General features: G+C 47.3%; 1 protein-coding gene across 11 annotated transcripts in view; it reads left to right on the top strand.

The window, feature by feature from the left end:
• The window catches only part of MYT1L (myelin transcription factor 1 like), a 251,956-nt gene that overhangs the window by 154,520 nt on the left and 72,124 nt on the right, over positions 1 to 25,312 (top strand). For 6 of the 11 annotated variants that reach the window (XM_037733293.1, XM_017514051.1, XM_037733292.1 and 3 more), the window contains exons 13-15: positions 1,994 to 2,230; positions 3,886 to 4,007; positions 4,891 to 4,959. In XM_037733293.1, the coding sequence (XP_037589221.1) occupies positions 1,994 to 2,230; positions 3,886 to 4,007; positions 4,891 to 4,959 (428 nt within the window). Of the gene's footprint in view, positions 1 to 1,993; positions 2,231 to 3,885; positions 4,008 to 4,374; positions 4,438 to 4,890; positions 4,960 to 25,312 lie in introns of all 11 variants that reach the window. The other 5 variants (XM_017514048.2, XM_017514053.2, XM_017514046.2 and 2 more) reach the window with 1 other exon arrangement.

Here is a 25,312-nt window from a genome sequence, read left to right as displayed (position 1 = left end):
ACAGGACAGGGTCTGTTCTCCACTTTCTCGTCAGTGGGCCCCTGGCTCACGCGGGGCGGGAGAGCACGCGTGTCAGATGCAGCTCGGCCCGAGAGCGCTGCCTGCCGGGGCCACCGGGGGCCAAGAACCCGCGGGAAGGCGCCTGTCCTGCCGTGCGAGGAGCGCTGGGCGAGGCCGTGTTCACCGCCCCAGCGAGGGGCTCAGCTGAGCAGCGCGCAGCACTGACCGCGCGTCCTAGAAACACTGGTAGTCTGCATGCGTGAAGGAAGGTCAGTCATCCACGTGTTGCACATGCTTTCCTTCTGGCGGTACATTTGGTTGTAGGTATTGGAGACGCGTCAGGAGCGTTCAGTTTCATGGTAATCGAGGTTGATAAAATGCAAGGTTGGCATGGAAGAGATTCTGTGGCAACCACAAAAAAAAAAAAAAAAAGAGAGAGAGAGAGAGAGAGACCCCTTCCAAGTCTTTTGGCACTTTCTTAAAATTAAACCAAAACAGAGAATAAATGCAACATTATGAAGCTCAAATTAGCATCGAAGCTTCAAATCAGAGTGCACTTTGACAAAGAGAGTTCAGGCAGAATGATACTGTATAATTTATCAAGGTAACAGCTCCAGGGATGGGGTTCTCATTCCAAGCATCTTCCTTCTGTAGCATGAAGAGGAGAGAGCTGCTAGACCTCTGAGGAGGCAGCAGCTTTCACACCAGCTCTGAAATCAAATTTTTGCTCAAAAGAGTGTCACTCTTTGAGGAGAAACATGCAGGATTGTTAGGGGGTATTTTGATTTTTTTTTAACTTTCTGTCCATGGATGAGTCCTTTCTTCTGACTCTCCTCCTGAAAGGCAAGCACTCCAGAATTCTTGATGTGTTTCAAAGCATCATTTAAAATAAATAAATAAAGCCTCACCCTGTACCTCTTTGGTTTTTTTAAGCCAGTAAACTAACTTGTAGGTTTGCTGAAACTTGGAGTAGCAGGTCAAACGGTAATCACTGTGGTAAAGGTATTTTTAGCTGCAATTGCAAATCTCCTTTCTTAAAATGGAAAATTATCTTCATCATAAAAGTTTGTATTTCAGCCTGGCAAGGGAGCTTGCACCTGTAATCCCAGCACTTTGGGAGGTTGAGGCAGGCAGATCACTTGAGGAGTTTGAGACCAGCCTGGCCAACATATAGTGAAACCGCATCTCTATTTAAAAAAATACAAAAAATTAGCTGGGCCTGGTGGTGCAAACCTGTAGTCCCAGCTACTTGGGAAGCTGAGGCAGGAGAATTGCTTGAACCCGGGAGGTGGAGGTTGCCGTGAGCCCAGATTGTGCTACTGCACTTCAGGCAACAGAGCAAGACTCTGTCTCTCAAACAAAAAAAAATGTATTACAAGGTAAATTTTAATTCCTTCTCTTTCCTTCCTTCATCCTTCTAATTCTTTTGTTATCCTCCTCCATAATTCTTGAACTATTAGCATCAATAAAACTAAAAGAGAAGTTTTAAGCTGATATGTGTGTGTGTTTATACACACACACATTCATACATGCACATATATGTATATACACACATGAATGCACACAAAATTTTTATCTCAGGTATTTGAACTGTAATAAATTAAAATTAAGTACTTACTTAGAAATTTTCTTCTGAACAGACTCTAAAGTTTGAGTCTGTTGGAGACTAACAGACTCTATTGGAGACAACAAGACAAGAAGGAAGGAGAGAGAGAGGATAAACAGTCAACAAATAGGGAAACGGAGGGAGGGAGGGATGCCTGAATTCTCCACCCATTTTGCAGCTAAGCGTGGGATAACGGGAATGTACCAACCACGCTTAGCTGCCTCCTTTGCCTGATCACCTTGGGAGTTTAGGCAAAGGAAGCGGCAGTGAGGAAGTCTGTGCTTGAGCGCTAGACTGGCTGAGAGCAAAGCTGCCACCTGGGAGGATGGACTCGTGGCGTTACAGGATGCCAGGCCAAGCACCGTCACCATGTCTTTTTGCCGACAGAACCCTGACATGGAGGTAGACGAGAACGGAACCCTGGACCTCAGCATGAACAAGCAGAGGCCGCGGGACAGCTGCTGCCCCATCTTGACCCCCCTGGAGCCCATGTCTCCCCAGCAGCAGGCCGTGATGAACAACCGGTGTTTCCAGCTGGGCGAGGGTGACTGCTGGGACTTGCCCGTAGACTACACCAAAATGAAGCCCCGGAGGATAGACGAGGACGAGTCCAAAGACATCGCTGTATGTGCTTTTCATTGAGCCTGACTGTGCTGACCGCCAGACTTTAAAATGGGGCCTCAGCTGACAGAAATGCTGTTTGCACATACCTGATGAGAAAATACCTTTTCTCTTTAAATATGACCTTTAGCTGAGGAGAGCTTAGGAAGGAGTTTTTGTTGACCCAGAGGAGATTTGTGACTACCATTGATCACAGTGAAACAAATGATTGACTCTAGTAAATGATAAAGTTTATTTTCTAACAAGTGTTTTTTTACAAATGATTAAGAAAATGTATAAATAGCATGTGAGTTCATTTTTCTGGGTGTCTTGTTGAAAGAATACAAGATTTTCCTTGCAGGTAGAGAATTCTAATAGAAGTCTTAGATACTTAAATGGTTAACTATATGCTATTAATTAACTAGCTCTTCAAAACTAAGGACAGTGTCCCTTCTCTAAGAAACCTAAAGTATTCAAAAGAGTTTACTCTAGCCCTGTATAAATTATTTTAGTACCATCACCTAAATCTTTGTTTATGACAGTATTAGTAAAACATCTATGTCAAGAACATATTTTTGAAGTAGTTATGGTGTTCAAATTCAGGTTATTAAAATAGATATAATGCCCTTTAGGCTTTGAAAACAAATAAAATGTTTTCTTTATGTACTGACTTTAAAGTCTTCAATTCTGAGAAGTATGATATCTTCTTTATTTCACTGAAAAATGAAATTTATTTTTAGTACAATAGAGAGATCACCATCAAAGCACTATTGTTGTACAGAAACAAGGAAATGGAAAAAAGGAAACATTAGCAACACATAGAAATTGCCAGAGAGGGCACCTGCTTATAAGCCTATTATCTGTATTCTTCAAATTGATTTCAGTATCCAGGCACTGTGAAAAAGAACCAAATCAGAGTGGCTAGCTAAATTTCTAAGTATCTTTTCTCCGGCAGTGTTGAATCATTACTACCAAATAAGGCATGGTGGTTGAATCTCCAAATTTATGTTAATTAAATTAAAAGTAAGCCCTCATAAAATGACAGAAGTGTTTTCAACCTGGATTGTCATGGAAGGCAGATCTTCCCATGTATCTGTAGACTTAGGAAACGTGTCTGCTGAGCATTGCCACCTGTAGAAACATCTACGTTACTGCAGTTGAACGTACAACCAAAAAGGAGATTTACAGTTGCCTTCCTCTAAGTTAGTCTCCATTACCTTGAATCTTAAAAGCACATGCTTGTGAAACACTGACCAGTGGTTGGGGAAAGCTCATCTCTAAGGGGCTGTCGTTCCAGTGCTGAATCCTGTCAGGCAGGGTTGGGGAAAGCAGCCCCGCGACAGGTGCGTGCTAACACTGGATGAGGAAGAGCAAGGGAAACGTGGGCTCTGGCCACCGGACCCTGTGTGTGCCCATGTGGTGAGCACAGCCAGGTGAATACTGAACAAGGCCTGGACCACTGGCAGGTGACCTTCATTTTAGGAGTTTAGATCAGTGGATGAAAAGTTCAGTGTGCATTTTCAGAAGGGGCATTATCAGGACAAAAATATGTAGGGAACTTAAAGGTACAGCAGGGAGAGGTGCAAGAGGTAGAGGCTGCCCAGAGCCACGTGCCGCCTCCCTCAGTCTGTGTGCCGTGTGATCATCCATGTGGCTCTGAAGCTGTGTTTTGCCCACAGCCAGAAGACTTGGACCCATTCCAGGAGGCTCTAGAAGAGAGACGGTATCCAGGGGAGGTGACCATCCCAAGTCCCAAACCCAAGTACCCTCAGTGCAAGGAGAGCAAAAAGGATTTAATAACGTAAGCATGCTGTGAGGTGAAATTACGAATCTTCTCAATCTTCCCATTCTTGGCTGATTTTTAAAAACTGGATCTGTATATGCCTTGCCGTTTGAGCATGCGACATTCGCAGCGATAAATGTCTCCGACTGCCGGGTCGGTCGGGTGAGCAGCTCACCGTGCACTTGCCTGCTCCCAGTGGCTCTGCCGGACGGAGCGTCGTGTTCATTTAACCCGTGCATTTTGCCGCTTTTCTTCAGGGTGCTTCAATTCCCTTGCAGACATTGCAGCTAAACTGGAAACAATGAAACTTTTTTAAAAGTTTTTTTTTTTTTTTTTTTTTAACATACTTACGATTTTGGCTGTTTTTGTTTTTGTTTGGTGGCAGATGTCCAACTCCAGGGTGTGATGGGAGTGGTCATGTGACTGGTAATTACGCCTCACACAGAAGGTGTGACTTCATTTTTCTCATGGTGGATTCTGTCTTTTCAATTTATTGTTTTCAGCTTACCTCAACAATGCTGTCAAAGTAAAAATGTTGAATTCTGTGTCAACCCTTTAAGTGCTCTATGTTGACCTTCAAAAGCATGCTAATTTATGTGTTGTATAATGTCTTTTATTTACAAATGAACAACTCAAATTTGTAAAATTCTTCTTAAGCATTGAAACCAAAGAGCACAAATGTTTTATCTGATTTTTTAAACAATTGCTTATTAACAGAAATATTTTCTTAAATTTATATTCGAACTGATTCAGAATTAATTCTACAAAAAAAATTCAATATACAGCACTTGCCCATTGCTTTTCTGCATTGAACTCTTTAATTTCGGTTTTCATGTTGTGTTTGTTCGGGAGTTACGTGCTTCCCGGTTCACTGACCTGCCTGTCCCGGCCTGTCTTACAGTCTGTCTGGCTGCCCCCTGGCGGACAAAAGCATTCGAAGTATGCTGGCCACCAGCTCCCAAGAACTCAAGTAAGATTTAATGACAATAATTCTCTTTTAAAAATCCGTTCACTCAGTAGTCCACAAAAAATGATGTATCATTTGCAAAGAAAAATGTCTGTTAAAAAACATGACCTGTACACCCCAGTGCCTTCATTTAGACACGTGATTGGGTCCTTGGAATTTCAGCCACTTTCCACACAACCCATCCTGCCTTTTCCCCTGACATACCTCCAGCTGTTCATGTCATAGCCTTCCTATCTGGAATTTCCTAAAGCATGAGTATTTTCTCTTCAGATATGCATGCATATGGAAGGGAAATTTTGTAGTTACTCAAACTTTTAGAAAATGACTGTAAATAATCAAAATTTAATGTTTAAAAGAAATTCATGGAAGTATTTAAAATATGGGCACTTAAATAGCACTCATGACAAAATCTAACATCATAATAGCTAATTTCTTAAATACGCTGTGGTCTTAGTCATGAATACTCTTTAGGACAGTGACAACTCATGGCTGGGGGATCCGGAGAGTCACGGAATTCAACCAGACACACATCATTCTAAAGCCGCACCTCCCTCTCCTCTATGCCTGTCATTTTTAAGAATAAATCTGGCAAAATGGTGAAACATCTACGTTTATACTGCCACACTGAGCTCTTCCTCCTTCACATAGACATCTCTAGACGCAGGTCCAGACAGGTTCTGGAAGAAGCGGGTGGAAGTCACAGAGGGAGCCTCAAAGCCTCCACACTCCAGGGAGGGTGTATGTGCAGGTGCTCGCAGGGAAAGAGGGCGAGACCTGGGAGATCCCCACAGCGCGATGAGGGCTGAGAGTCCCCAGATCATCACTTCAAATTATCTGACATGCCACGTCATTATGTCAAATAGCTTGGTTTTCATTTTGTTTGGAAAAAGTGTTGTTATCCATGCAAAGAGAATGCTGCTTTCCAACCCACGTTGGATCTCTTTCCCAGTCGTCCCACCCACCCCAGCCCCCCAGGCCCCTGAGGATAGGCCAGGACTGTTGCAAAGTGTAGGCTTCGGTTTCACACCCGTGTCATCTTTTACAGGGTCCCTGTCCAAGGCCCTAGGGCCATAGATCACCTGCTTATGTTCAGTGACTTCCTGAACTAGGCCTTTCGCCACAAGGCCCTTGGAACTCTCTTCGTGGAATGTAAACGCCTGGAGGGCTTCCTCTTACTTAATGCCTTTAAAGTCAGTAGCCTCATCCAAAACAGTGCCTAATGGACAAAGTAGCTTTAGGATCTCAAAATGGACAGCATTAGCAAGAACAACTCAACCCACTTTGTTCAGGCGTCTTTTATGTGGCTCGAAACCCCATTTCCCTCATGGTCAAAACATGACTAACTGCACTTGGAACTTGGCCAGTACATCAGAACATGGCAACATTCCTTTCAATTCCTTGATGAGGGACACTTTGCAAGAGTTTGGCGCATCTCCAGTTCCAGCAGGCCAGCTGTAGACAGGAAAACAGCCTCTGTAAAAGTTGTGTCTAGCGTTGCCTCTAACTGGTCAGAGGCTGCCGCGTTCCGTTTTCTTTGCCTTGCATCCCTTAACATTAGGCTTGGCAGTTTGTGCTGATTTGAAATTCCACGCCGACTTGCTGTTTCTCCAGCATCAGCACTTTCTTCTTCTCTTACCTCATCTTGCAAGACGTTGTGGTGCTCCTCACCTTTATCATCTTCCAAGGGAGCCCGTTAGCTCTTTGTGCCTTCCAGGGCAGGGTGAGAATGGGCAGCCCCTCCTTCCTGCCTTGTCCTGGAGGGGAGACTGTATCTTCCAGGAGGTGGATGGCCCTTTCCTAATTTTGATTGATAGAAAAGCCACAGACATACACGTGTCTAAACTTGTCTTTGCAAAAAGTAAGTCCTATTCTGATGGAGCCTCTCTGCGAAATCTGAACTTGACTGCTTTTCTTAAATGGTCCATTTCTATTAATGGATCTTCAAAATGAAGAATTTCAATCAAACATCTTTTATAAAAACACCACTATTTTAACGACCAAATTCTTCTTGATGGTGTATAACCATAGGTTATAATTGTTTTTTCTTTAACCTTTTAATTGGTGACACCCTCCGTCCATTACTTGCTGGATCTGGGTCAGGAAGATATGCTGGGTGGTTTCCCAAGCCCCGGAGCATGGACTGGGCCCCGCGCGACTTGCAACAACTTTCTTTAGAATAATGCCTGCCTGAGTCCTTTTTCACATTCTCTGTGTATATTTTCAAGGGTTCGATCAATTCCTCCTGCAGCAGCATTGTCCCTCAGTCAGAGCATGAAGTTAAACCATTCCTTGCACCCTGCAACAATCTCTCGGCGTTCGCAAAGACATATCAATTGCCCCAAATATTCTTCTCTACAATACGTGTCAGCTAACAGATGGAACTTTCTACAAATTTTCTTCTTGTCGCTTCCAACACTAAATTGTGATATTTGGCCTTTGACAGGACATTCTTGATCATGGACAAAACAAATTTTCCAGATAAACTCTCGTTCTTGGATCCCCTAAACTCTTAAACTTCCTGAGATAATACTTTGCCTGGATCTTACTCAGGGCAGCAAGCATGGGACATTCTTAAAAGCAAATCCGTAACTTCATGGCTAATTATGTACAATATGTCAACCGAAACTGGATTAAAATTTAATGTGCACATGAATCTTACTCCAACGCTGGGACGGTTGCTTTCTTGGCTCCTTAGCCCATCTGGTGTCAAAGACAGAGCTCAGTGGCTCAGAAGTCAGGGAGGAAGCCCCCAGGGTAAAAAGGACACTTTGGGGAGGCAGACAGAGGGGGGATGGCCAGTTCCGAAAGCCTCTGTGCCTGGCAGATGTTTTTTCATTGATGCTTTGAGGTAGAGTTCACCACCACCTTGCATGTGCTTTCTGGGAGCCGGCCTCACAGGCCCACCATGAGCCCTGCCTGGCTGTGACATTCATTGAGACCACAGGCCAGAAAGCAAAAATGAATACATTTGTGCAAATTAGAGTTTTGGGGGGTGAGAACTCTGCCCACCATGAGCTCTGATTCTCAATAAAAGTTTCTCCTCATGACATTTCATTTGCTAGGATTCCCTGAAAGAAACAACAGGAAAGAGCTTGCAAAATCGCTGTAGCTGGTCAGCCTTTTCTTTTTCTTTTTCTTTTTCATTTTCTTAAGGAGCCCTAGTCTCCCAGCCGGGAATCACTTTTTCTACTTCTGGATGTGTGTTCAGTTGTAGACAAGGGCATGGTGTGGGCATAACCAATGTCAGCCAAATACAAACTGATTTCAATCACAGGTAATGGGCTCTAAGAGGAGGCCTCAAATCGGCTTCCACATCTGCTTCGGTTGACCAAATTAAGATTCCTCCGTAACCATCCATGCCTTTGTCTTATAATACCACGAGTCCTGACGTTGCTGTAACTCCTTGCAGGAAAAAGAACTTTGGGGCACTTGTTAGTCTCCTGATGTCTGAGCTGGGACTGAGTCATCATGGGAGTGAGGGGATTGTGCTTCTGGTCCCTTGGCCTTTGAGATGGTCTCACACTCTGTTTTCTCTGGGCTTGTATCCTAGGCATTTTCGGCTTGGGTATGCGGGAGCTTTAGCCACATCTAACACATATTTTAACCTGGTTACATGCATTTTAAAATAAATCATAAATCAAAGAATTAGCATGTTGAACGTAGGTCAAGATGTTGCTGTTTGCTAAGGCTACTTCTTTCTGGGCCGTCCTGGGGCTTCGGTTCTCCGCTGCGCACGCAGTGCAGAATCAGGAGATTGTTTACCAGGCCCTCCTGGAGAGAGACGTGAGCTTTGCTCACCCCTCAGCTTCCATTGTTAGGGTGCGGAGGGTCATCCGCTTTGACTGCTCACCAAGTTCTTAGAAATAATCCTCGTTCCCGTAATCTTTTGCTTTCACAGTTTACAATAGTCAATCCACGGAACTTTGTGAATTACAACTGCCCTCGGCTGGGGGCTGGTTTCTTTAACAGGCAGCTGTATTTCCTTATCAGAAGAATGAGTTGACCTCTGTGTAAATTCAGCTCTTTTAGGACAGAAAGTTATGTGATTCCAGCCTTCACATTGGGAGGGGAGCTCATGTGTGATCTCTCACTTCAAAGACTGCTCCCGAAGCACCCTCGTTTCTGTTATAAGAAATGGTACCAGTCAGCGGCTGGCTCAGCTCACCCAAGAGCACCTGGGCGCACATGCCCCGTGAGCGGGAATGTCTGGGGGAGGGGAGGCGGTGGCCTGGGGTTTCTCAGATGCAGGTTTCTCCCACGCACAGGGTCACCGGGACCCTAGCAGGCACCCGCTGGCCACAGGGACTGAGCTCTGCCCCAGAGCCTTCTCCAGGTCTGTGGCGGCACCTGCTTGTGCTGAAATACTGCAGGCCTGTAGGGTGGCTGACGGCAGACAAAGTGCTTCTTTGCAGTCTGTCACCTTTGTGAGGAAAGGGGGAAAGGCGTGCTTAGACCCATGTTATGGCTGAGAGAACTGAGGACAGGTGTTCGGCCGCTGAGTTGAGATGCACAGACAGTCCGCTGCAAGGACAAAGCCCGAGCCAGAAGCTTTCCCACACTATACGCTTGCTGCTCAAAATCATTAATAACACCGCCTGAGGTTTGCTGCTTTGTGACTGAGAATTGAAGGTTTACATTTAGTTATGACTACAGCCATACATGTGCACACAAACATACACACTGAATTTGTTTCTGTTTTCACAGTTGGGCTTGTGCAGTTTTCCTGTGACCCACACAGGGAGCTGGGGGGGACCTGCCTGGCAGTGGCCAGCTCCGGTACTGTGCCACATCCTGTGCCACATCCTGGTGGAAGCTGACACGTCCACTCCCCACAGTCAGCTAAAAGCATTTTGAACTTGCTCCCCCAGGAACCCGGGTCTACCATGTATATTTTCACATCTGTAAATGGCTTATAAAGCTTGCACTATGGCATTTATTAAAAATATCCTATAAAATACAGCCTATTGAAGATATATCCATATCTTTAATATGTATATATATATTGAGATGGAGTTTTGCTCTTGTTACCCAGGCTGGAGTGCAATGGCATGATCTTGGCTCATGACAACCTCCACCTCCCGGGTTCAAGTGATTCTCCTGCCTCAGCCTCCTGAGAAGCTGGGGTTACAGGCATGTGCTACCACACCTGGCTAGTTTTTGTATTTGTAGTAGAGACAGGGTTTCTACATGTTGATCAGGCTGGTCTTAAACTCCCAACTTCAGGTGTTCTACCCCCTTCAGCCTCCCAAAGTACTAGGATTACAGGCATGAGCCACTGCACCTGGCCTGAAGTTACATTTTTATTTTATAATAAGGAGTAGGATAAATTTAAAATATAGGAAATACGATTTCAACATGGGAAATACAATTAAGCATAATATAGTAAAACTTCTAAAATAAGAATGTTTCAGAATGACTCCAGTCACACACACATACACACACACACACGTGCACGCACACGCACGCGCAAACCAACAATAAACCACTCGAGTCGTGGTTCACAGAGTTTCTTGCGGAGGGAGGATGAGCCAGAAGTGCTTGGTCTTTCCTTCTGTTCACGGAGTGCACTGTCAGGGCCAGCTCAGCGGCAGGAGCCTCCCTGGACCCAGGAGCCAGCCTGGAAGAGGCTACACGTGGGGAGGGCCCTGCTGCAAATCTTTCTTCCTGCCTCCTTCTCCTCTTTCAGTAAGCCTGAGACCTGGATTATTAAGCGAGGGACCCAGGCGTTTGGCTTTGGGCTGAATCTTACTTATTTTAACTAAGTATACTGACGCACGAGGCAACCAAAAACAAAACAAAACGGACAATCACATTGAGAACGTTTGTTGCTTAACTTTTTAAAGGGCGTGATGAAACATTCATAAAGTTCTCCAGGAATATTTGAAAGGTAGTTTAGGTCTGTCTGTTTCTGCCTTGCCATCGTCATGGTTTTGATGGAGAAAATATTAAAATTCACTGAGTAAAAATTCAGACTTAGGTAATAAAAGGAGGCAAGAGGTGGCAGGATCTGAGGCCAGGATCAGAGGCTCTGCTTCTCATGGAGAGATTCTTTGTGCAAAAGAAAACGCAGGGTGTGGGTTTTCCGGTCATTGGGGTGCACTGTCAATCTCCCTGTGCCTCAGTTTCCTTACCTGTGGAGTGGGACAGCACCGGTAGCAAGCACACACCTGCATTCAATACCTGTTACTGTTGACAACAACCACGTACAAAAATCCCCACAAAATGAAACCTTTCTATTTTTCATTTATATTTCATCATTCATTCTATGAAAATTAAATGAAACATCATGAATGTGAACCTGGCTGCCCAATCCACAGTCAATTAAGAAAATAATGAAAGTCTCATTCAAAAGCTTTCTAGCTACTCACGAGGCTGGGCACGAAAATCACTGGAACCCGGGAAGCAGAGGTCGCAGTGAGCCGAGATCATGCCACTGCACTCCAGCCTGGGAGGCAGAGTGAGACTCCGTCTCAAAAAATAAAAAATAAAAACAGCTTTCTCAATCTTACCTTTCTCATTCTTTGCTCAGGTCAAGATTTGTTTTACCTTTGCAGCCCCACACTTTGGCAAAATCAGCATACTGTTTGCTAAAGAGGGGGTGAGTTCTATTGACATTTTATTTTATCTTTAATTTGCCATATTTACTGGCTTCTTGGCCAAATTGATCTGTTTTGTCTTAAGCCATTTGTAAGGCAGTTTTCAAGGATGGTGGCTTGGTTGAACTTAGCGAAAGGGAGCTCAAATCTTCCAGGGAATGAAGGTGAATTTCTAACTTCACCGAAGCTGGCTTTGTGGGGTTTGGTTTTTTATTGTCACAAATTTGGAAACATTTTAAATTCAGAAGATATCATGAGGAAGATTATTTAATGAAATATTTCTTAGCATTCCATTCTTTCATTTCAAAATTATGAAACAGTTAATACAAAGATGGGAAACTACTGAATTGTAGTGCCTACTTTCCAACAAAACTCATTTGCCATCAAATCAAGTGTAAAATAATGCATCTTATACAAACTATTTCGAATTTTTTTAATACATTGATTTTTAAATTTCTGGATGACTGTTTAACATATAGCATTGCTGTCATACATGAACAGAAGGAAGAATTTATTTTCCTTATAATTTTAAGTACTGAAGTTTTAAAGTTATTTTAGGCCAGGCATGATGGCTCACACCTGTAATCCCAGCACTTTGGGAGGCTGAGGCAGGCAGATTACCTGAGACTGGGAGTTTGAGACCAGCCTAACCAATGTGGAGAAACCCCATCTCTCTACTAAAAATACAGAATTAGCCAGGTGTGGTGGCATATGCCTGTAATCCCAGCTACTTGGGAGGCTGAGGCAGGAGTGTCACTTTAATCAGGGAGGCAGAGGTTGCAGTGAGCCAAGATTGTGCTACTGCACTCCAGCCTGGGCAACAAGAGTGAAACACTGTCTCAAAAAAGGTTATTTTAAATGTACATACACACATATTACTAAGCTATAAATATATATTATTGTTTTGTTATTTTTTGGTCTAGGTTTCAAAGATGGACACATTTCCTTTCATGAAACACATTACATTGTCTGAGCTGTCTCCATATTTCACATCTAATTAAATTGGCCTCTTCTACTTTGCGGGAATTCTGGGATGGCTCTGAGAAATGTGCTTTCTCAGGCTTCATGGGTCCCCACATCTGACTCTGGGCAGCAAGCAGGATGAGCAGCAGTACCTGTGATGGGACAGTCTAGCCAGAACGAGGAGGTCATGTTGTCCTTTCACTGTAAATTTGAGGATTTAATCCAGTAAGCACTTTGCTAATTTGTAGCTCCCTGGAGCAAACTAAGTGAAATTGGAAATTAAGTAGATGCTCCCTTTGGGAAATGATTGGCAAGGATTTTGGATTCCTGGTCATTTCAGGAGAGAGACTCATTCTCTCCTGGGCCCTTTCTTGAGTGAAAGGCTTGGAAGGAACTCGAGGACCATTGGGTGCACAGGGGTCTGGGAAACAGGAAAGCTCACAGCCATGTCTGCAGTTTCAACCTGTCCCCGTGCTCTCTCTTATGTGGGATCTGTGGCATTCTGGGAGTGAGGACTCAGGGAAATCTCACTGTTCTGTTCTATTCCATTCCATTCCATTCTTTTGTTGCATTTTTACAGAAAGAGTTTTGTTTCTGGTGCCAGTGAATGACATTTAATGATGCTTTAAAAGTCGCTGGGTTCTACAGGTGATGGCAGGTTCCTATTCATGAATGGGAGATGGAGACATCTCATCTACCTCCAAAGAGAAATGGAGAATATTCTAAGAATGTAAAGAGGTTGGACATCCCATACCTACCTGATGTTTTTAAGAAAAAGCTTTCTAATAGTCAAAATAAAATGTGACTTCGTTGTGGAAATGAGAGCCTGAACTGTCCAGCGGAGCTTCCAGGGATGATGAAGTTACCTGTTCTGTGCTGTCCCACACGGAAGTCTCAAGCTGCTGGAATGAGGCTGCTGTGGCTGAGGAAGTGCATTCTTGATTGTATTTCGCCTTCATTCAGATTTAAATGGGCGCACACACCAAGCAGGTATACACACTGGGCAGTGCCCATGAGAACACTACGCTTATTTTATGTTGTTCTTCATGTGGTTTTTAACTACACAAAGAACAGGAGAAATTTTTCTAATTCGAATTAGAATTACATTCTAACAAACATGTAGGAATATTTCATTTCTGAAACTGAAGAGTTCGTGATATTTTTAATCATCTGCCTTATACTTTTAAGCCATTGACACGTAGGTGAACAATTTTTTGTTGATATATTGGTATCTTATTTTGTTTAATGCAGTTTGTAGACAGATTAAATGTAAATGTCAGGGCTATCATTTTCAGAATAGAAAGCCTGCATGTTGCACAGTGGAATGAGGGCAGACCCCACTCGTTGGGACGACCACTGGGGCAGCACTCCATGTAAGCTAGTGGAAAGACTCAGCTGTGTTCTATTGAAAAGCCATGCAACTTGATTACTTTTGAGCACGGACAGAAATTCAAATTTAGTTAATCAGGTGTTATCAAAGAGAGGTCTGTAGGCCACCTCCTTCAGTGACTAAATAAACCTGGCATAATTAACACATCCATTGCTAATAATTGGGGCTTTCAAGTTGTCAGAGGCTGTCTCCACCTGTATCTTCGGTATTTCTCTCCCAAGCTTGCTTCTGCATTAATTAGCACTACCTGCTGGGTGAAGCTTATTTCCATGGAGGGGACCACAGCACCTCCCTTGTCCCAGTTAGTTTTTGTGTCTGAGTTAGGAAGATGTCATTCATTATCATGCTTTTTTTTTTTTTTTTTTTTTTTTAGAATTTAGGAAAAAAAATGGGTGACATATTTTGGGCAATTTTTGGTCTCAGGGCCAGCTGAGGGCAAGTGGAGTTCGGCGGAACTGCTCACAGCCGGGCTGTGCCCGGAGCCCCTGCCTCTCCCATTGCTCAGCTCTCAGCGTTCATGTCACTCCCCTTTGACCAAGTGCTGATGGTGTTCATCATGCACGCTCAGTGAACAAGGATAAAACATCACTGGACATGGAAAAGCAGCTACTCCTAGTACAAATGCTTCCTCTTAGCGAAAGGGAGAAAATAGCTCGTCAATTGAGCAAGGACGTTTTTAAATGATATTTTGGATGTAAACCTAATATAAGCTCAAAAATTGAGAAAGAAAAGACTTGGGAAAAAGAAAAAATATGTATAATCTCGCCACTCTCACAGATATGTTTGCATTTTTGTGCAATCACAATGTGATTGAAACCTGCTTTTCTGCTGAGCATATAAGTCATATAATCTTATTTTTAATAACCGCATCATATTTTGGGGAAAACATGTTTTTGTAGCTTCTATCATAACCAACAAGTGATAAAAATCTGCAGCACCAGGAGTCCGGGCATTCTGAAGCCTGTGTTCTCCGTGAGGGCTTCCTCACCTGCTTAGCTGAAACCAGGAGCATCTCCCCAGAGCTAGGATGATGACAGGCAGATCTTAGCTGCTGAAGGGCTTTGGGGGTGTGTTTTCATGCTGCAGGGGTATAATTCATCCTTCAGAACCAGGGACGGACTGTGTGGTGCTCTCTGAGCTGTGGTCTTCCCGGGGGACCTTGGTCATAAGGAGACCGCTTGAGTCTCCAGCAGGGTGAACAAGCCGGGTTTCTGTCCTCCCCTAGCCCGATATTTGGGGAGACAGCCGACACACAGTCCCAGCATGCTTAGAAGACACCAGGATGCCAGCAGAGGAGGGGCGGGGAGAAAACTGTATAACAGCAGAGCCGTGTAGGAGTCAGATCACGTGAGGCCACTGGTCTTGGCAGGACTTTAGTTCTGTCCTGAGTGAGACGTTGCTTCTCAAATCTCCCTGGATGCCTTGCAGGAGGAGGCCAGTCCGCAGCTCTGGCAGTGGGGTACAGGGATGAGAGGCAGCAGGTGCTGAGGTTTCCACGACGGCATGCGTAGGGTCAGCTGAGGGAACTCGTTGTGAGGCAGAGAGTCTCCAGGAGAGTCACCCAGGGGCCAGCTACGGCCACTGCCCATGGGGAAATGTTGCCGGGGTGAGGGGTGGCCGCGGCTCAGGGGCCCCGGGTGTACAGGTGGGTCTCAGGGGCGCCGGGTGGACAGGTGGGTCTGGGTCCCTGCAGGCACCGTGTAGAGGAGAGCGACATTGGGAGTGTGTATGTGGAGGGTTCCGGGGTCTGTCCCTAGGCTGGACGCGGAGTCCTGGGCATGAACAGCACGAAGGCCATGCATGGACACGTCACCTGTCAGGGGGTGCTGGCAGACGAGGATGCAAGCCCCACCCTCCTCACTCTCCTGGACTTTGGAGCTCAGGCCACACCCCAGGTCTGTTTCCACACCCAGCAAGAGGGGCCCGCAGGATCTGATTATATTCTGGGAATGAAAATAACTAGAAAATGTGGAAAATTCATCACAAAGATTTCTCCAAATGTTCTACTGACCTGAGAGGGCAGCATTTCCCCTGCACACCACTGAAAATGCCCTGGGAATCAGGCAGCTGGAGACACGTTCATACGGCTCCAGCCCTCAGACCTCACCGCAGGCATGCGAGTGAACAGAGCTGTACTGAAATCCAAATTCTGCATCTTTGTTAAGATATCATAACTACTGGGGATTCTTTAAATATTATTAAATAAATATGTGTTTAACACGGACAGAGAGATAGGGCTCAACTTTCAAGGCTAGAGAAGCTCACCTGCCCGGTGACACTAGGAATAGAGTCCTGGGCTGGGAGGCGAGCGGGGAGCTCATTCCTCCTTGCTGGACCCTGGAGCAAAGTAGGCAGAGGCTTAGGCATGGCACTGCTAGGTCAAGAAAGGATGGGAATGAACGTCTTCCAGACGAGACTTCTTCCCTGGCCGTGATCTGTTATCAAGCAGGATCTGCTTCCCCTCAACACTGCCTGGACGTCCATCCGGAGTGAAGTCTGGGTGCCGCCCGGCACCGTGCTTGGGAACAGAGACTGAACAGCAGTGAGGCCGGGAGGGAAACTGAGGCGCTCGCCTTCTCCTGAGAGAACTGCTTTGATTTTACCTTGAACAGAAAGGATGAGACACATTCAGAGATGTGCAAAGTATTTCACCTCAAGCTCGAAGACAGAGTAAGGAATCTGAAAATGTGTATTTCAATATTCTCAAAACCACGGAAAATGTATGCATATCTCTTGGTGCGAGGACTACGTGACGCCCTTCCCCTCCTGGCCCTTTGCGAGGCAAGCACACTCCCTCGAAATCACTTCCTTGGCCTCCTGGTTTTTTGAAATCCAGCCTGTTCACCCAGGCCCAACACCAGCACAACGCTGGACTCACAGAGGGTCCAGTTTCCCGCCTCGGACGTGACCCTGACATCATCAGCCCCACCCCTGCGGCCTCCCCTGTGGTGACTGCACCCACTCTGGCTCTATACTCAGACGGGGGCTCCCGCCTGCACCTACGTTCAAGGGTTCAAGGAACGAAGGAAACACCGTCCAGGTTTGGGCCTCTCCCCGACGGTGCCCCTCAGCCCCTGTTGCCCATTGTTTAAGATCCAGGCCTTTGAGTTAAAAAGCTAATGAACAAGTGAGAATATGTCTATCCCATAACACAGCCCTGTGAGGAATGCAAGGAATCTGGAGGGAGGACCACGGATGGGCCAGCAGACGGGCTGCCACATGACCTCGGAGAGGAGGCTGCCTGCCCCAGCTCCGGCCTCTTCTCTAGTGAGGGAGGGGCTGGCTAGATTGTCAGAAGTCCATGAGAGCCTGAAAACCTCATTGCTCCAGGTGGAAATGGGGCAAGGAGGAGGGCTGAGGTCAGCACGTCACCTTTCCACGAGGAGGACAGTGGCGGTACTGGCTGGTGCAGTTGCCCGCAAGTAGGATCAGGTTGCAGCGTCACATGGAGGTGACATGTGGCAGCAAGGCAGAGAGACCTGGCTTCACCCTGGCTCTGACACCCAGCACCCCACACCATCATCACCTGCAGCAGGGCCTCGGACGGGGGAGCAGGTGATGGAGGAAGGACATCCAGCCCAGCTGCTGGACCAGACGTCAGTGGAAGCCATGTCATTGCCCATCAGGAGCGCCTGGCTGTCCCCTCATGCCCTGTGCCCAAGTGGCCTATACACAGCCGCACCCCACAGCAGGGGAGAGGAGCCCAGGGTACTGCAGTGAGATGGGTCTAGCCAGCGCTAAAGGAAGTCAGCAGAGTTTGAAAATCTTAACCAGCCCAAAAACACTTAATAAAATAAGGAAGACGCAGCACTTTTCCCCACGTTATGTTAGCTCGTTTTCGCAAAGCTGGTGACCTTCTGTGCCCACTTCACAGACAGGGAACCTGGGGATTCCTGTGGAGAAACGACTTGGATCTGTCTGTTTAAACTCATATTCACTTCCCACATTTAAAACTCATCTTGGAACAAAAAAGTGTTTCTTGTTTTCCATACCTAGCTTGCTTGTGGAGGGAAAGGAGAAAAACATTGGGTCATTGAGAACATGGGTGTTCACCTCGGGACGGCAGGCAGGCACCCCTGCATCCATGTCCCATCTGGCCGGCCTCTCCTCGACCTCTCACCATCCCTTCCCTGATGTAGATTCCCTGCCGCTTTCTCCTTGCCTGTCCCATAGAGGCCAGAGTCTTTGGCCGACCCTCTCCACCCCTCTCCATCCAGGTGGTGGTTATTAGGCTGAAGACACTGAGCCATCAGAACTTATCAGGTGCTGAATTTCAGGCCACATGGCTTTGAGTGTATTCTGCTCTCCAGAACTTGTCAACTCTCAGGAAGTCAAGGCCTATTTGTTGAAGTTTCTATTCTTATTCCTTAAGTTACATATGTCATGTTTTCTGCCGAAGCTCACAGGTCCGGGTCAGAGCTCTCTGAGAACTCCCCAGAAAGCCAGCACCTGAGTTGGGGTTTGGGGCTTTCTGAGCACCCAGGATGGTGCCTGACGCCTGCCAGACACAGAGCAAAGCATCAGTGAATTTAAATAAACCAAACATCTCAGTCATTCTTATTAATACTGGCATTTCAGGGGGATGTCTGGACAGCTGACGATGCCATGTGCCTGAGTTTGGGTTCAGTCAGCTCTTACTGTGGGAATAACGTGGCAATGACTGGTGACCTTCCCCAGGCACAGCCTCGGAGACACGGGCATCTCTCTAAGTAGTCCTCATGTTCTTCCCACATCATGACAAGAGTTTTTGTCATTGAAAATGTCTGCCTTTAGCTTTTAATTCCCTAGGGATATCAAATGGAGTCAGTTTTTAGGTAAAATAAAAATAGTTTAACATTTGTTCTTCATTTTGTTGTATTTGAGATACATTATCTTCTTTTCATTTTTCTTTTTTATTTTCGAGATGGAGTCTCACACGGTCGCTTGGGCTGGAGTGCAAGGGCACCATCTCAGCTCACTGTTACCTCCGCCTCCCAGATTCATGCGATTCTCCTTCCTCAGCCTCCCGCGTAGCTGGAATTACAGGCACATACCACCACACCCGGCTAATTTTTTGTATTTTTAGTAGAGGCAGGGATTCCCCGTGTTGGCCAGACTGGTCTCGAACTCCTAACCTCGTGATCCACTCGCCTCGGCCTCCCAAAGTGCTGGGATTAGAGGTGTGCACCACTGTGCCCGCCTCTTTTCTCTAAAAATGTATATATTTTAAAATTGCATGAATAAAGAATCCTCAAAAGCCTGGAAACATTTGAAAACCTGGGAGTGTCTCAAATTGTGCTGTGAGGCCGCAACCCTGGAGCGCAGACCCTCTCTCCACCCGTCTGCAGCACCTGTGATTTCGATGGCCTGTCTACAAAGGCCAAGGCAGGAGGCGGGGGCTGGGGCAGTGGTTACAAGCCTTCTAATCCAGACTGCTGGCTGCACTCCCTGGCGTGACCAGCGAACGCTGTGTGATCCTCAGCAAGTTCCTTAACAACTCTGTTTTCCCCATCTACACGGTGAGGATGGTGTGGCCCCTACCTGAGAGGTCATGATTGTAAAGATTAAATGGACTCATGTTTATAAAGTGCTTAGACTAGTACCTGGTGCCCAGAATAAGCTGTATAAGCATCTATTACAGAAAAGAATTAAATCCCAGAAATAGATGGGCAGGAACAAGCTGGCGGGTGGCCTGAAGTCCTGAGACTCTGTGGAGGACGAAGGGCATGTCAGAAAAAAAAAGACAAAAATAATTAATGAACTAAAATGTATCCACTCCGGCAAGGAATAAAATAAAACTTCTTATACTTGAAATTCCAACAACCAAGATCAAAATATTTCCAAGATAAAAGAATTCCATTTTTCTAATATGTCTTTTCCTGTTCTGATATAGTACAATTTAAAAATACTCAGACTTACAGATCAGGTTAATGATCAATCATTTTTATTTGAAAGTCATCAAATAAAAATGTCCACCAGCCTATAAGCCCACCACCGATCCAGGCCACACCCGCTGCCTTCCCTCTGTCCTTGCCGCATTCCAAATTATAAACCATTTTCCTAGTGGGCATATTTTGGTCATCTCATTCTCTGTCATTTCTTTATTTTTCAAACTGCCTTACCTTCTGGCTTCAGTTCTACCTTTCCTTGATGGCATGTGTGTGAAGCTGAGAACATGGTGGAAACAGAGGCGCTTTTCATGTCCTGGTAGATAATTGTGGGTCTGAACCTGCCTCTCCAAGACAATGATGGAGATGTCCGGAAAGCTCCTCCTTTTGTTTCCCATTCATGTAGATTCCAAGCCAGACCAGTGCCCAGGCTTCCTCGGGCAGTCTGTCATACAAAAGATTAGCCTTCTGCTTCCCCAGGTATGCGTTAGCTGCACCTTCACCATCCTGCACCAGCATCACCTTGATCCATTATCAGTACAGTACAGTGTGTGGTGGGTGCTCCATCGTCTGTACAAATAATGCAACTCATACAATGCACCTCCTCCAGAATCTGGGTGGCGCTTCCGAATTTCACGTCTCAGCAATGGCCTGTTTCAGCTTCGCCTTGGATGGCCACCTCTTACTGTCAGTGCTAACAATTTTGCTTTAAATCTAGAGCTCTCTTATCCAGACTAGCAGCATCTTATACTTGCAAGCTCTTCGGTTCGTTCAGAATGTTGGGTTATCATTTGACCCACACCAGCATGTTTTCAACACATTCTCACGGCATCAGGCCCTGAAGAGGCTGAGGGCTGAGGCAGCCTGGGAGTAGGGGGCTGCTGGGCCCGGCATCTCCCCTGTGGGGTGACGGCAGGGACACAGAGACCCTTGATCCAGACCCTTAACCACTCTAGCCACCTGGGCTTCTGCAAGCCAATTAAACTTTCTGAGCTTCAGTTTTCTTATCTAGAAAAAGCAACAATACCCTCTGCCCTCCAGCTTCGCTGGACTCATATGAGGTCCCACAGGGGCAGGCTTTGCCCAGCTCTCTGCAGAGGCCTGTGGCTGCAGGGCATGGATGGGCATCCTGGTTCTCCAGGTCAGGGAACTGAGGAGCAGAGATAGGAGGGGCCCTCCCGGAATTCCCCGGCAGCATGCGCTTCCAGCCAGGTCTGGAGAAGAGTCTTCCCAGAGTCCCCTCCATAGCTTTACGGGTTAATTAGTTGCCTAAGATTGGAGGTTTTAATTTAGACATTTAAGCCACTTGATTTTCAGTCCATCAGAATAATGACTTCTGTGTTATCGACTCGAAACGAGGAAGGGCCGTGGATGAGACAGGCTCTCAGGCCCAGCGGTTCCTCCTCGGCTACTTGGGTCTCACCTGCATTTCCCTTCCCCTTCCTCTCCCTCTGTGGGGACTTAGAGATGCATTTAAAATTGTTCATGTATTCCATGCACCAACACGTAGCCCCAGCCTAGGGCAGGGCGGGTAAATCAGAAGGTCGGTGAGAAACAGACCAAATGCCGGGCAGTGGCCCGCAGGGCGGGTCCCCACTTACGACGGCCGCTTCCACACGTCGGATGCCCTTCAGCAGTAACTGTCAGAAATGAACATTGTATCTCCATTAAAACTGCAAGCTGCTTTTTCGCAGAGGCATGATTTCAACCCAGTCTTCCATAACTGGAGTAGCAAACGCTATGGATTAACATTTTCAGTGAAAACATGGACCACATAAACCGTGCCTTTTGGAGTTCTACCTAGAACAGCCTGATTCAGAGTTCACGATGGGCTTGCCTGGCCAGGTCTTCCCTACAGGAGAAGAGGAAAATCCGCCTCCATTTTCTTTCCAAATGAGGTCTTTGGCCCAAAAACAGCATCTGGAAAGAGACGCCTGGCCAGTGAGGCAAGACTGGGCCACCTCCTCAAGCTCCTGGTGCCAGCAGACCCGCCCTCGGTGGCCACCTCCACCCTGTCCTGTCCTGCTGTGCATTTGAGAAGCTTCTGGGCTGCTGCTCTCTGGGGCAGTCATTCATGATCTTTCCATAGCCAGGCAGAACAGGGAGGGAGCTGAGGAAGGGGAATGCCAGGGAAAGGCCCATCCCCAGCACCAAGCAGGCTCACAGTCCTGGACCATGGCTTCGTGTCAGCACACGGGACAGAGAGCTTGATGACTTCCCAAATCCGTGCAGCTTGGGTGCACATTGGATTTCTGCCAAAGCAACAAGCTTTCTCTGCACCGTGAAATGATTTCAACAAATAGTTTCAATGAAGAAATTCTCATTACTAGAGTCAGCGTCTTCGTGACCCGCCGTCAGAACTGACGTCATGCACACGTAGAGAATGATAACACCCTCCGAGTTTGACTCCTTGGCTCTGAAAAACCATCTTGATAGCTCATCAACCTTGCGAATAATCAATTGTTCAATGCAACGAATGAAGGCTGTTTGTTTTTCATGTCGTTTGAATGTAAAGCACTTACTAGGTAAGTAGCTTGTTTCCTGGGATGGAAATGGAGATCTGTGTGGTGTGGTGAGCAGACACCGGCCCCAGGTCCACACAGCCTGGGGAGCTCCTGGCTTGCCACTTGCTGCGAGGCCTGTGCTCAGTACTTAGTCTTCTTCCAGCCTCAGCCGTTTTCTCTCTGAAACTGGGATAAGGATAATAATCACCCTCCAAGCCTCAGATGAGGACTAACTGAGATGACTTAGCCTTTAAGTGCCAGTGTTGTGTCTGGCCAGCTGTAGGTAATCACTGTCTCCAACAGACCAGAACAGAGAGAAAGGGCAGAGTGAGGCACTGCCTGCCTCATCACCATTCGTTCCGTCTTAGAACAAAACGCCTTTCCCCGAAACAAGGGCGTTCTGGTTGTCTCTGAGCCTGTGGAGCGTGTAGGGCGTGTAGTCCTATCTCTGTTGCACTGACCTCAAGCAGGCACACACACAGGCTCACACACCTGCACGCACAGGGACCGTGGCACAGGAGAACGAGCCTCCAAGGAGTGCGACTGGCTACCGGGGAGGACCGGGCTGGGAGTGCCAGGTCTCAGGAGACCCCAACTCAGCGCCCTTCCCTACCTGCTGGGAGTGCCAGGTCTCAGGAGACCCCAACTCAGCGCCCTTCCCTACCTGCTGGGAGTGCCAGGTCTCAGGAGACCCCAACTCAGCGTCCTTCCCAACTGGCTGCGCCATCGACCCTGAACCAGTTTCTAAGATGAACCGTGCAGAGCAGTCCGACAACACAGCCCAACACCAGGCTGTACACTTTGTCTCTGGAGAAGGTACAATGGCACATGGGAAAGAGGAGTGCAGCTAACACGTGATTCTGATGTCTATTCTGACTGCATGTGGGTGGGTGAGGCACAGACCGGCTGCTGGTGGCCAGCAGGCAGCCTGGCTGAGACTCTAGCGCCATGGCCTGCGGAAGCTCAGCGACAGCTGGTGTGTGTTCCGAAGGCTCCTGGGCTGCACATCCTTCTCCCGGCTGAGGGCTAGTTAAGCTGAACCCAAGTCCTCGCTGAGAGGCCCTCCCCCGCCCCAGGAGCCCACCCCCATGGCCCCCACACCGTAGGTCATCTCCCCTCCCTCCTCAGTGCCTGGCAGTGCCACTGCAGCCAAGGAGCTGATCCTGGCACTCAGGTTTCCTGCACAGGATAGAACCAGCCTGCACCACAGGGAGGAGGAGGGAGGAGGAAGGGGGAGGGAGCCTAGCAACCACATCTCCATAGCAACGCTCGCCTGCATCCCCTCTGCCTCTCCGCCCCAGGGCAGGGCCCTGAGTGCCAGAGAAGGGGGGGCACAGAGAGGGTGGCCAAGGAAGAGGCCCCCTTCCCTTCCTAAGTCTTCAAAGAGCCTTCCCCCCCAGCTGGTGACGCCCGCCCTGCCTCCGGGCGGGGAGGATGGGGCTCTGGAGACCTGCTCCTTGCCAGCGCTGATAAGACAGGAAGATTAAAAATGCCTGCAAGCCTCTCATCCTCTAAGATCCTTCCCAATTACCAAGGGTTTCTTCCTTCCTTCCTCTTCTAGAAAATCATTCCTGTTCTTTCTTTATAACTTACATAACAGATCATTTTTTAAAGGAGAATCTTTGCCTAAGAAACACATTTTTGATATTACGCAAGTGCAGTTTCTATTAAAATGCACTCTGAAACAGACACATTTTTAAATGATTTTCTTAAAAATTAGAGCCAAGGCTGGGGACAGTGGCTCAGGCCTGTAATCCCAGCACTTTGGGCAGCCAAGGTGGGTGGATCACCTGAGGTCAGGAGTTCGAGACCAGCCTGGCCAACATGGTAAACTCCCATCCCTACTAAAAATATAAAAATTAGCCAGGTGTGGTGGCGGGTGCCTGTAGTCCCACCTACTTGGGAAGCTGAGGCAGGAGAATCTCTTCAACCCGAGAGGTGGAGGTTGCAGTGAGCCGAGATCACACTACTGCACTACAGCCCGGCGACAGAGTGAGACTCCATCCCAAAAAAAAAAAAAAGAAAAAGAAAGAAAAAACAGAGCTGAAGTTGCTTCCCATTGAAGGTGTAGAAAATATAGATATTTATAATATTTAACTTTGCCACAGGCAGCAGCCCCTGCCCCTCTCCGGCCACAAAATGTTCTTTTACTTGGAACAGTATTGGGGACAGAAATGAATGGAGAATCACTCATGGAATGAAGCTGGTGTGTTAACAATGGCCCTCATCTGCGTATTTGCATTAATGAGCGCATCTATATTTAATCACCAGACGACTGCTGTGAGTGGGAGTCACAGACGGAGCCATATGCACCCTCCGTCCTCTCTGGAGGAGAGCCAGGGAATGTCCCCAGGTCCGCCTGCCCCCCAAAACCTGTGGATGTGGCTGCCAGGGCTACTCTTGGCATGTGCCATTCACTGACTTTGACGTCCTCCTAATCCTCCCTCTGACAGATGAGCTTCCTCTCCCAGCCAGAGGCAAGAAATACCCTTGAGACTGAAGAGGAGGACTTTGGACTCAAGTTGGTGATTAGTAGTGCAGGAAACCCTGCCAGACATCTGAACCCAACCTCCAGGGACGAATCGTGGGATAGGCAGGGGGAAATGCCAGCAGGGCACGGGTGAGAGCCAAGACAGCAGGGTATCTGCAAGATGCTCAGAGCCTGAGTGCTGTGTGCGCCCTCTCGGTTCCACTGCCCAGCAAGGCCCACCTTCATCCACACCTTTGCCCACGGCTCCGTGGGAGGCACGTCACCCCACACCCTCTCTCCTCTCAGTGACTTCCCGGGATAACGCTGCTTCCCGTGTGTGTGCTCCTTGGCTCTGTGCCTGCTGTGAGCAAGACGCTGTCTCTCTCCCTCCCTCTCTTCCCCCAACCTCTCTGTCCTCGCCTGCCTCTCTCTCTCTCTCCTATCCTTCTCTGTCTGCCTGCTTCACTCTCTGCCTCTCTCTCTCCCCTTCTCCCTTCCTCCCCCCTTCTCCCCTCTCTCCCCTTCTCCCTTCCTCTCTCCCTCTCTTCCCCACCCCCTCTTTTTCT

This window comes from Cebus imitator, unplaced genomic scaffold (assembly GCF_001604975.1).
Source record: "Cebus imitator isolate Cc_AM_T3 unplaced genomic scaffold, Cebus_imitator-1.0 Scaffold512, whole genome shotgun sequence".
Taxonomy (NCBI): domain Eukaryota; kingdom Metazoa; phylum Chordata; class Mammalia; order Primates; family Cebidae; genus Cebus; species Cebus imitator.
Note: the sequence above shows the minus strand (reverse complement) of the source record. Positions and strands in the feature narration are given on the sequence as shown.